The sequence below is a fragment of the Phaenicophaeus curvirostris genome, chromosome 15 (genome assembly GCF_032191515.1).
Source record: "Phaenicophaeus curvirostris isolate KB17595 chromosome 15, BPBGC_Pcur_1.0, whole genome shotgun sequence".
Taxonomy (NCBI): domain Eukaryota; kingdom Metazoa; phylum Chordata; class Aves; order Cuculiformes; family Cuculidae; genus Phaenicophaeus; species Phaenicophaeus curvirostris.
This window is the reverse complement of record NC_091406.1, coordinates 17,777,456-17,790,215: the sequence shown is the minus strand read 5'-3', so window position 1 is coordinate 17,790,215 and position 12,760 is coordinate 17,777,456. Positions and strand designations below refer to the sequence as shown.

At 50.0% G+C, this 12,760-nt stretch overlaps 1 protein-coding gene across 3 annotated transcripts in view; it reads left to right on the top strand.

Annotated features, from left to right (window-relative positions):
- SIL1 (SIL1 nucleotide exchange factor) overlaps positions 1–12,760 on the top strand; it is a 112,021-nt gene that overhangs the window by 27,138 nt on the left and 72,123 nt on the right. For all 3 annotated transcript variants that reach the window (XM_069869666.1, XM_069869667.1, XM_069869664.1), the window contains one exon: positions 1,720–1,855. In XM_069869666.1, coding sequence (XP_069725767.1) covers positions 1,720–1,855 — 136 coding nt within the window. The remainder of the gene's footprint in view (positions 1–1,719; positions 1,856–12,760) is intronic.

The window sequence follows — 12,760 nt, the reverse complement described above, 5'->3', positions numbered from 1 at the left end:
CTGGCTTTTAACGTTTATGATTGTTCCTGAGCTTTAACTGTTTGTCATCGTTTTAACGATCCCGAGCCTCTGATGTTCTGAGCGGTGGCAGGAGTTAAGCTTCGCTTCCCAGGGCGTTAGTGAAATGTGGATCCCTTTGGATGGATAAAAATAAACACGTTCTGTGGGTTTGTCAGCCACCTTCGTGTGCTACCACTGTCACTGCTAATTGTTCGTGCTTTGCTCAGGCTGACATTTCTCCCGCTCAGAAACTCTCTCCTAGGCTGAATAATGGATATTTATATGCAAAACACCCAGATTCTGCCAGAAAATATGTGCTTCTTCTAAGAAGTGGAAGAAGTTGAAGGCAGAGCATGGCCTGAAATTCCCAGTTAACCCCTTAACTGACTCTTTCCCCCAAGAAAACATTCAAAGGGTTAATATCAAATTGCATGCAGTGAACTGTAACACTTTACAGGTCCTGGCCCAGGTTGCCCAGAGCAGTGGTGGCTGCCCCATCCCTGGAGATGTTCAAGGCCAGGTTGGATGGGGCTTGGAGCCCCTGATCCAGTGGGAGGTGTCCCTGCCCATGGCAGGGGTGGGACTGGGTGGTCTTGGAGGTCCCTTCCAACCCAAACTATTCTGTGATGATTCATCCTTGAAGATGATTCCTCAGCTCTTCCAGCAGAGACTGCCTGCCTTGGCCCCTTCAAAGCTCTCCAGATGTTTGAACAGGCTATTATTCTATTATTCTAGTTGCCCGCAGTTAGGAATCACCTTTCCCCATAGGCTGCTTTGAGATTATTCAGCGGTGCCGATGATGCTCCCTGCGACAGCAACTGAGTTGTGTCGACGTTGGCCCGGGCCAGCTGAGCCGTTCCTGGGAAAACAGGAGCAGCAAAGTCCTGCTTCCCAAGCAAGGAACAGCCTGGCATGAGATAGTATGAGGTTGTTACTACGCACCCGCGATGACTGTATCCATTGCAGTTCTACCTGACTCCCACCAGCTCCCTAAGGAGAATTCCCAGTGAACAGTGAGGTTTCCCTAGCGGCAAGGTTTTTTTTTTCCTCCTTTTCATCCTTTTTTTTTCCTTTGCATAATGTACCGCTCGTGCCGGCTCATCTACCACACCTCTGCCATTCGCGTGCTGCGCTCGCAGCGTAGGTAGTGATTAAATCGCTGCCTCATTGTTTTAAAAGACACCTGGAGCGAGTCGAGAAGAGGATGCTTGCGTTTTTCTCGTGTGGGCAACTCGGTGTGTTTTCCCCGTGTCCTATTTTGGAAATAGCTGAACTATTTTAGCCGAATCTTCTCCAAGCCTGAAATAAGTGCATTTAAGAAGGAAAAAAAAACCAACAATGCTTGAAGCGTTCCACTCGTGTGGAAAATTTCAACTGAAAAAGTGAAGTTTGACGTATTTTTAGGCAAGGGAAAACAGGGTCTTGCGACGTTACACAACCCTAATAATAGCCCGGGCTCCGATGTGATGTAGGTGAGGCTCGGCAGCCTCCGCTGGAATAGGAAATGGGCTGCGTTGCTTTGTTCAGCACAAATGTCACGCTGGTTATGCATGTTTAACCTTTAATATACTTTAAATCTAAATTTAACCATGTGGAAAGAATCTCAGATGTCAAATAAAAAAAAAAATCTGCTGGCGAGGGAGAAAATTTTGTATTCTCAGCCGGCACTAAATTACCCAGATGCAATCACTAATGAGCTGAATCTCTTCTCTCCAAAAGGAGTTCGCCCTTACGAAAATAGAAGAGAGCGAGACAAAAGATGACAGCGGGAAAGAGCCGATAACAGAAGCGGATGCTGATCCCGAAGACCTGGAAGTGTTTTACCCTACACATCAGTGGCAAACGATCCACCCAGGTAACGTGCTGATGGGTAACGACAGCATTTCTCTGACGGCCTCATGGAAACTCAGGCTGCCTGTTTGTTCCCATGACAATGTGTTCTTCTGCTGGTGCTCAGGCAGAGAGGTACGAACCCACCAACCCAGAACAGGGACGGGAGACTATCTCTGAACCAACCAGCCCTGGGAGCGGTGGCCAGAGAGCTTTCGGTTGAGTGGAGCAGGTTGAACGGACTGCTGGTCATGCTGCAGGTGGTGACATGTCTCTGCCACTGGCTCAGAAACCTCTTCTCTTGGTGCAGGCTTGTAGGGACAGATTTTATAATGTTTGCTGGTGGGCAGTATCCCAGCCCTGCTGGGCTCCAGCACGGGCTAGAGAAACGCTGCTTGGATTAAGGATCATCAGTGTAACACTATGCACTGCTTTAACAATGGGTTTTCTGTTCCTTGCTGTTTAAAATCCAGCTTTGATTCCTATCCGTACATCCCACAAAAACATCTCTTCCCTTTTTTGGGCTTGGCATCTTTTATTAGACATGGATGGGATGCGTGTGGTGAGAAAACACCAACTGAGCAGGCTGGCTTCTCTGCCAAACCCCTTGCACTGGGAAAGGCTCTGGAGGGGAGCAGCACATTTAAACACACACAGATGCGTGTGTGCTCACACATTTTGACAGTTGGGATGATCACTACCCTGCCTCTGGTGTCATGGGCAAGGTATTTAATCCACTTGTGCTCTGGAATCCTCGTGGATCTGTGCAGGCTGTAGGACCTTCCCGCCTCACAAGGGTGGACTGAGGAGTAACTTAAGTTCTGCAAAGTGCTCTGAATTTCAAAGAGCTTTATCCCATGCTCAGTGTTACCATCGAACGAAGAAATATGGGATCCATTTGTCTTGAAATTTCTGCCAGATACAGCAGAAGGACTTTTTGAAATGTAAATCTTTGTGTAACATAAAAGTCTAGCAAAAGCTCCTAAATTTCACAAAGCTGCAGTATATCCTGATATTCCGTTTTTGGACCATTATGTATGGAAGGCACGTGGTGTCCCTGCTTAGTATTCAGACTGGCAGATCCCCCCACCCTTGCTGAAGCAGAATATGTGTATTCTTGCGCTCATTATGAGCGTTTTTGCCAGTTTTCTTCAGCAGCACCTTCTCCACTGCCTGGGTGTCTCATTCTGCTTTATTTTTTAAGCAGTTCTGCATTGGACACATGCAGCAAAGGGCTTGTGGAACTGGGGAAATCACCTGTTTCAGGTGTGTGGGCAGATTTGGGTACGAACAGGTCAGGGGTTTCCCCCCTGCCAGCCTGGGTTTTTGCCTCTGACAGGTTGCTCTGAAGCCAAACCCTGTGTGTGGGCTGTTACTCACATTGTTAGTGCCCATATTACCCAAAGCAAAGCTGGGGAACCTACTGCCTCCAGGAGCCCCATCACTACAGCCTCTCGCCTCCAGGAGCCCATCCTCGTGGCCTCTGACCTCCAGGGTTTCTCCTACGCTAGGGAGGATGTTGACCCGTAGGATAAGGGAAGCTGTGGTGTGGCTGCATGAGGGATGTGCTTGGAAGTTTGTGTCCTACCTGCCTCTCTGGGTCGTCCCCGTGCAGTCTGGGGTTGGATCCCTGCTGCAAACAGGGCCAGGGTCTGCTCGGGGAGGGAATGTTTTGATTTGAAATCTGTATTTTCAGTTTTAAATAGCAGAAGGGTGCTTGGAGTGACGTTTCCTCCGTCACACTCCTATTTCATCTTGTTCCTGCTCTGAGCTCGCCACAGGATTTTTATGCTTCTGTCCCAATCCTGCAGCTGCTCATCCTTTGTGCCTGCATTTCCAGTTTTCCTCTGCTGTTTTTCTGTTCCCTGTTGCTAATTGCATCAAACCGTGTTTCTGCCAAGACTGCAGCGATGTCACCAACAAGTAACCTGTCAAATCCTCCACCTAATTCAATGGTTATTGTATATCTAACGCTGCTTTGTGCGGTTGTTCCCTCGCTGCCTCCAGTGTGAGCTGGATCCTGATCAAGGGCTTCCTCATGCTTTGAGCACGTTTCAAGCTGCTGGAGGTAGCTGGATGCAAACACAGAGAGACGGTTACCCTAAGAGCTCTGCCACCTGTAATCTGGAAGCAAGGAGATCAGTTGTCTTTTCTGCCAGCCAGCTGGGAAGCTGATGGGCTGCAGGAAGGGTGGTGAAACTTCACAAAGGCCTTTAACACTTCTTTAGGCATCGCTTCTTCCTCGCTTGGCACTAAATAATGCACCAGGCATGGCTGGGTTAGGCAGAAAGGCCTTGGAAAGTCTCTCAGTGTCTCCATTGTTTTACTTGTTTTGGTATCAGCTGAGGAAATGTTGAAGACATCTGCAGGGCTTTTTGCTCCCTTCTCACTTGGCATCTGTAGGACCTTGCTGGCTCGCTGGGTTTTAATGAGTTGGATTGCAATGTCCTCTGAATGCATGTTCACGCCTGTGGGCAGATCACTTTGCGTGGTCAGGTGCCGATTTCAGGATGATTTTGAGGTTATGCTTCCTCTGGTGCTGTTTTCCTTTCAGAAAGCACTTTTCCAGGTGGCAGCACACTTGTCAGTCGGCCGCTCTCTGGAGAAGCAGCAGAGGTGTTGAGCTTTTGTTGCTCCTTACATTAATCTCTTCCAAGCGCGTGGAGGTGAGTCTGTCAGCCCACAGAAACACATCAAGGTGATCTTGCCTGATGGTTATGGCAACCAAAGGCTGATCCTTGGTCTTGGAATGGCAGAGATGAATAGCAGGATTGGGTGGTCATAGAATCACTAGGTTGGAAAGGCCCACTGGATCATCGAGTCCAACCATTCCTATCCATCACTAACCCATGTCCCTCAGCGCCTCATCCACCCGTCCCTTAAACCCCTCCAGGGAAGGTGACTCAACCCCCTCCCTGGGCAGCCTCTGCCAGTGTATAATGACTCTTTCTGTGAAATACTTTTTCCTAATGTCCAGCCTGATCCTCCCCTGGTGGAGCTTGAGGCCATTCCCTCTTGTTCTGTCCCCTGTCACTTTGGAGAAGAGCCCAGCTCCCTCCTCTCCACAACCTCCTTTCAGGTAGTTGTAGAGAGCAATGAGGTCTCCCCTCAGCCTCCTCTTCTCCAGGCTAAACACCCCCAGCTCTCTCAGCCGCTCCTCATAAGGCCTGTTCTCCAGCCCCTTCACTGGTCTTGCTGGTCTTCTCCATCACTTTGGCACTTCTTGGGTGTTCTGTGTATAAAAGCATTTCTTCCACATTTCCAGCTGACCTCAAATCTGCCACACAGTCCTGGACCGTGGGAATGCTTCATTTCCTGGGCATTACCTACCCCTCTTATCTTTCCCTCCGTTTCGTTTGGCATCCCTGGTGATGGTTGGAAGTCAGATTGCTCTGACCATCCAGTCATATCACCCACCAGCAGATTCTCCACCCCACATTAGGGTCAGACGTGGCTTCTTGGAGAGGATGTGGCTCCTCGGGGAGGATGTTTTTGTGAAGATTAAGCAAAAGGACATAAGAGGCAAGTCTTTGACTGGGAAAGAAAGGGGGTTCATCGTCTCCTCAGCAGCACCGCGGGGTGCCCGAGCTGTGCGGTGCCTCTGCGGCTGGACTCACTCCACATCTGTGGCAGCAGCGCTTTCCTGCTCCCTGATGTGGCAGAAACGTGCTGGCAGGTTTCTCAACTGACAGTTTGAAGTTGGGAATTGATGTGTCCAGTTTCCAAATCCAGGTGGACCAAGTGAGAACCTCATCTGCCTGAAATAAATGTCAAAATATTTACAGTCTACTCGCATGCTTTGTGTTCAAGAGAAGCCAACAGTGGGGCAGTGAGAGGCTCCCTTTGGTCCAGAGCTGCTTCCTGTGGGCTGGAGAAACGGAGCAAAATCTTGCCTTGGCGATGGAAACGCTGCAGTGTTGTATCCCCTCAGGTTTGGATGGCAGACCTGGGTGTCCAGCTGAGCAGAGCAGGCGTTGCAGCAGCTCAGCTGATCTCTACCTTTTGCTGTGGTTAAACTTGTGGCTTGTAGAGCTCCGTGCCGATACCTGCAGTCGCTCTGTGGCGTTTGTGCTGTTCAAAGTCATTTTCTTAAGTGCCTAATTATATTGCAGTTAAAAAATGAGAAGCCATGACTGCTGCTGTTGATCAAACTGCCAGAGCAAAGTGGATGTAAGCATGCTGTTGTTGCTGCTTCTGCAAAGATGAAACCATCTTATGTTCAGCAGGGAGCTCATGATACAGTGCTTAGCATTTAAATATCTGTGGCTGCAGCTTCCGAGGGTCCTCGGGCTGCTTTCCCTGTCAGGAGCTATCTTCGCTGTTCAGACTCGTCTCAGGTCTTCCTCTGCCTCATTTGCTGCACAAACAAGGTCTTAGGTGTATTGAAATGCGGTTCTCAAAGCGTTCACGTTGGGGAGGTAATTTCAGAAGCTGCTTTGATGGACTTTCTGGGGTTTTGCTGCAAAGAGCAGGACTCGGGATGGGGCATAACTCCGTCTGCTTTCATTGCCAATCTACATCTTTGTAGACATTTCAGTGTCTGATCCAGTGCTGCTCTGAGCTGAGAAGAGGTTTTTAGAGCTGGGAGGAGGAGGAGGTCATCACAGGAGGGATCTTTTAGCTCTGGAGTCCCGTGCCAGAGCCTGTCCCACCACCCTGGGAACGGCTTGAAGCTGAAGAGGGGAGATTGAGATGAGGTCTCAGAATCATAGAATAGTTTGGGGTGGAAGGGACCTTAAAGGTCATCTAGTTCCAACCCCACTGCCGTGGGCAGGGACACCTCCCGCTGGATCAGGCTGCCCAAGGCCCATCCAACCTGGCCTTGAACCCCTCCAGGGATGGGGCAGCCACAATTTCCCTGGGCAACCTGGGCCAGGGCCTCCCCACTCTCATGGGGAAGAAATTCTTCCTTATGTCAAGCCTAAATCTGCCCCTCTCCAGTTTATAGCCATTGCCCCTCATGCTATCACTACAAGCTTTTGTGAACAGTCCCTCTCCAGGTTTCTTGTAGTTCCCTTTCAGGTACTGGAAGACATTTCTTAGGAAGAAATGTTCTCCTGCGAGTGTGAGGAGGCCCTGGCCCAGGTGGCCCAGAGCCCTGATCCAGTGGGAGGTGTCCCTGCCCATGGCAGGGGGTGGAACTGGATGGGCTTTGAGGTCCCTTCCAACCCAAACCATTCCCCAATTCTGTGTGGGGCTGGAAGGATTTCTGTACAGCTTTTTGGCAGGTGTCTTTCTCTTGCTGTTCACCAGGATGTCCTGAGCTGTGCTGACTCCTGCTAACTGCTTTGTTGAATTAATGAATCTGTCCAAACCGTTGGCTTCTGGGTGACCTCGACCTGACTCAGACAGTTGTGTGCAGGTCTCTGAAATATTTATGTCAGCACGGGCACGAAAGGGCTGTGAAATATGGCATTAAACCACCAGGGTATGCTCGTTTTTGCAAAGCTTGACATGTGTAATCCAGGAAAGAGGAGCCTCATCAGATCAGTGCGGATTTGCATAAAGAGGGAAGGCAAATGGGATTTTAAAAACCTCATTTACACTAGATGAAATGCTTCGGTTCCAGGGTTTTTTTGAAAAAATAACTTGTTACTAAGATGCAGAGGGGAAGAATCTCAACTATGGAGTCATTATAATCTGGCCAGCAACAGTGAGAGCAGCAGCGTGCTTGCGGCAGGTAGGAAAGCCCAGGCAGGCTTGAGAGCGACTGCAAACAGTCAGGGCTGGGGGTTAGAGTTGTGGCCACCCACCACTCCAGCTTATTTTTCCATCTGACCTCTCATACTCAAGGCTTTCGATGTCCTTAATGTAACTTGTTGCCTTCATGTTCTCCTCACCCAGCTTCTCCATCCTTGTGGGCTTTCCTTAACTTCTCACCTTCGCGTTGCCCGATGCAGCGTCTCCCTATCACTGGCTCAGGCTCAATCCCTCCTTATGCTGTCGTCTCCAGCAGAAGCACCAGGGCTGCAGCTCCATGTGCCCCTTCTGGCTCTGGTGTGGGGCAGACGTACAACAGAACAAGTTCTCTGTGCTTTAGACCTGATGTAACAGGGATAACGGTATTTCCCTGCCTCTTGTTGGTAAGAGAGCAGGATTGGAACTGCTCGGCATATGCTCGGAGAATGTGCAGAGAAGAGATGTCTCCAACCTTTGAGTAGGGAGCATTTGGAGGATGTCGCAGAGATATTGTCTGTGTGCGCATCTTCCCAGCTCCGCCGTGCGGATGAGGGCAGAGCTGTTACCTGTTCCCAGGCTTGTTCTGCATTATGCGCTTGGATTTTCTTTGCCAGCAGGTTCCCTGTGCTGGGAAGTCAGAGGGCGCCCACCAGGGGTGCACACCCAGTCCTTGTCAAGCTGTCTCTGGCGTGCAGACAAGGGCAGCGCAGCACGGGGAGCAGGACGGCTGCTCGGCTGCCAGGCAGGGGTGGGCTGGCTGCCCCCGGGGTGGGGAGCTGCCAGGAGACACGGGCAGCATCCCAAGGGGACACCACTGGGGGTGGCTTTGGACCTGAATAGCTGAGATGCTTGTGAGACAGCCGTGAACATTATTGGGCTGGGTCCTGGGGCACAAAGCTGGTCTTTGCACGGAGAGGATGGAGCTGTGGAGCCTTTGTCACATACACTGAGACCTTAGATTCATAGAATGGTTTGGGCTGGAAGGGATGTCAAAGCCCATCCAGTTCCACCCCCTGCCATGGGCAGGGACACCTCCCACTAGATCAGGGGCTCCAAGCCCCATCCAACCTGGCCTTGAACCCCTCCAGGGATGGGGCAGCCACCACTGCTCTGGGCAACCTGGGCCAGGGCCTCCCCACCATCACAACAAAACATTTCTCCCTACGATCTCATCTCAATCTCCCCTCTTTCATCTGAAAACCGTTCCCCTCATCCTATCCCTGCCCTCCCTTATCCAGAGCCCCTCCCCAGCTTTCCTGGAGCCTCTTTCAGTGCTGGAAGCTGCTCTAAGGTCTTCCCCACAGCCTTCTCTTCTTCAGGCTGAACCCTAGGTCTCTCAGCCTGTCCTTGTACGGGAGGTGCTCCAGTCCTGGGATCATCTCCATGGCCTCCTTGGCCTCGCTCCAACAGCTCCATGTTTTTCCTGGGCTGAGGACTCTGGAACTGGACACGGGGCTCCAGGTGGGGTCTCACCAGAGCAGAGCAGAAGGACAGAATCCCCTCTCTCGCCCTACTGGTCCCTCTGCTTTGGATGCAGCCCAGGACATGGTTGGTTTCTGGGCTGTGAGCATGTTGTCGGCTCATGTGGAGCTTATCCCCCAGCACCCCAAGCCCTTCTCCTCATGGCTACTGTGGCAAATAACAGACCTGTAGAGGCCAGTAACTGAATGTGCAAGTTAAGAAAAAGAAAATATATACTCCCACGTTATGAAGAACACTCCACTGCTCTAATCTGACAAGTGCAGTAGTGCAGTGTTGATTATACATTTCGTCGCGGGTTGTAAATGCAGTGTATATATTTATATATTTACATTTTAATAATGTGAGAGCTCAGAACCGCGTAGCGCCTGGTCCTAAATCATTCCTGGGAGCTGCGCAGAAACAGACTCTAGCGTTTCAGGGTGTTTAACTTGCAGGTTTTAAGGAAGCGGAGTCGCTGGGACTGGTGGCTGTGCCCAGCCCTGGTGCAGCACCGCTTGGTGCAGTAGGGTCACTGCAAAAATGCTGCTCAGCAGTAGAATGGCTAGCCTCCCATCGGACCCACAGGGTTGTTTCCCTGTTTTCTGCTTCTCCGTGACCTTGGAAGTTTGGCAGCTGTCGTTTTCCCACATGTGGGTGTCAGGTTCAGTATTTGTGAAGTGAACTGGGAGCCAGGGTTTTTTTCCCCTGAAAACCAGGAAAGAACTTGCTTTGTTTTCTATCATTTCTAGAACTGCAGCAGAGTTGGTGGGTTTTAGTCAGACAAACTCTACATTTTCCTCTTGGAACACTTGGATTTAGGAGTAGAGTGGGGCTGGGATGGGATTTTTAGTGAGTTGGGGTGTATGCTGGCCCTTACTGGCTGTGGTGTTACTGGTTTCATTAAACAAGTGACAGGACGAGAGGAAACAGCCTCAAGTTCTGCCAAGGGAGGTTTAAGGTGGATAGTAGAAAAATTTTTCTACTGCAAGAGTGGTGAAGCTCTGGCAGAGGCTGCCCAGGGCAGGGGTGGAGACACCCCCCCTAGAGGGGTTCAAAAGACAGGTAGAAGAGGTGCTCAGGGATCTGTTTTAACAGTGGACAGGTACGGTTGGACTTTGTGATCTCAAAGGTCTTCTTCGTCCAAACAATTGTGTGATTCTGCGATGCCAGACGATTATGCCATCTTCTGCAGTGACCCATGCTAACCAAGCTGTGCTTTGAGCAACTGAGAGAGAAGTTTGCAGCTTCTTTACCTCAGAGCCGTGGGCTTGGACATCGAGCAGAGCTGAGACAAGGGTGTGATGATGTGTTTTCACACGAGCCGAGCCGTGACTCCTGCTGGCGCTGCCTATGCCTGAGCCCCGCGTGTGCCATGGGCGAGTTTGGGATAGTTACAGACCAGGCGGTGGAGGTGTCTGGGAGTCAAGCGGTGGGTTTTGTGCTACAGGAGGGAGCTAGGTTGCATTTTTCATAATACTTTCGAGGTTGGCTTTAATGATGCTCTGCTTGGTGTTGTTCTAACGCCAGTGCAGCGTTAGTGGAGAGATCACAGAATCACAGAATAACCAGGTTGGAAGAGACCCACCGGATCATCGAGTCCAACCGTTCCTATCAAAACACTAAACCATGCCCCTTAGCACCTCGTCCACCCGTGCCTTAAACACCTCTAGGGAAGGTGACTCAACCACCTCCCTGGGCAGCCTGTTCCAGTGCCCAATGACCCTTTCTGTAAAGAATTTTTTCCTAACGTCTAGCCTAAACCTCCCCTGGTGGAGCTTGAGGCCATTCCCTCTTGTCCTGTCCCCTGTCACTGGGGAGAAGAGGCCAGCATCCTCCTCTCCACAACCTCCTTTCAGGTAGTTGTAGAGAGCAATGAGGTCTCCCCTCAGCCTCCTCTTCTCCAGGCTAAACAACCCCAGATGAAATGCATCAGCTGTGCAGCGGTAGAGGTAAGCAGCGGGAATTGTTTGCATGGCTAAATTTACATTGTTTGGAGGGGATAAAGCGTTTGGAAAGAAGAGAGACTCCTTCCCAGAGAAGACATCTCTCATTCCTCTCTTCTTTCTGCTGCGAGCGTGTGAGCTGCTGAGAGGTGCTTAACTGTGCTGGGTGATGAGGAATATCTTGCTGGGGTTTTATGTGCCAGCATGCTGCATCTTCTGTAATAGCGTTAATAACCTTCGTGTGACTGTTTAGAAGGATGAACCTCATTAAAGGAGAGGTATTTAATAACGGGCCTATTTATATCTCTGTCTTTATCTAGCAATCTGTGCATGTATTTTAAGCTTGTAACAGAGCTTTGGAAGAAAAATGTTTTCCCTTCTGGAAGTACATCGAGCCTTGGTTATCTGGAATTTCCAGCCTGAGTGTCTCCCCTCTCCTCCCAGAGCAAACAAGCCATGCCAGGACCAACATTTTTGTTGAGTGCTATGGGAAAGTGTTTTTCAAAAACGCTTTGAATGGGGTTAAATCCAGCTGGTGGCTGGTCACACGCAGTGTCCGCAGGACTTTGTGTTGAGGCCAGTTTTGTCCAATACCTCTACCAATGATCTGGATGAGGAAATGGAATGCTCCTTCAGTCAGTTTGCAGGTGACACCAGGACCCATGTTGGAAGGCACCCACAAGGACCATAGAGTCCAACTCCTGTCCCTGCACAGGACACTCCAACATTCACACCATGGGGCTAAGGGCATTGGCCAAATGCTTCTAGAATATTGCCGGGCTTTGTGCTGTGACTGCTTCCCTGGGAGCTGTTCCAGTGCTCTACCACCTTCTGGGGGAAGAGCCTTCTCCTGATGTCCAACCTAACCCTCCCCTGGCATCTTCCTGCCATTCCCTCGGGTTCTGTCATTGGTTGTGAGAAAGAAGAGCTCAGCTCCTGCTGCTCCTCCTCCTCCCCTTGTGAGGAAGCTGTAGAGCATGACGAGGTCTCCCTTTAGTTTTCTCCAGGCTGAACAGACCAAGTGACTTCAGCTGCTCCTCACATGGCTTCCCCTCTAAACCCTTCACCAACTCAAGGAAGCTTTGGAGTTAAAAAATAAATATATCTGTTTTTCCAGCTCTGCTTTACCAGCTTGGGAAAGAAATTTCGTCTCCTGGGGTCTAATTCCCATTTCTTGCAGGGACTCTTACAACACTACATTCAAGTTGAAGTTTTCATTATGTATTTATATTTTGGAAGGAGTAAGTGCAGCGGCGTAGGAAATTCTCATTACGGATACCATTTCTGATTCAAAAGACCTTTCTTCAAGCTGGAGATTCGTTTTCCTCTCTCCTCATTTTTCTGCCTGTTCTTTGAGACTGCAGGAAGTTTTGCCTGGGTCATCCACTTGCAACAGGACGTTCTCGGAATGCTGAGTTAATGTATGCAGTCTGTCACTTGCTATTTCTTCTGTTCTTCTGCTGGAGCTCTCCCAGGGTTGCAGAGACCTTGCAAGCAGCAATGGCAACAACAGGAACGCGCCTGTGATCCTGCAAAGCAAAAGGAACAAACGCGAAGCTCCGTGTCTCTCCCCTCACTGCAGGGTGTGAATAAATAGATGGAATCAACAATTTACATTTTAACCCCAGACCAGGTGTTATTTTTAGGCTTTATTGCTCAGCCCAAGTGGAACCTTTCTGTTCCTGATGTTTCTGGAAGCACCTTTCAGCTGTCGCCGGGGCTGTGTTTTGAGACGCATTTGCATTTTGATATAATCTACTGCTTTTCTTATCTGAAACAAAACCCTCCTGTTCTTCATTAATTACACTATCACTTAACCTGCTAACCAGGTTGCTACTTATTACAGT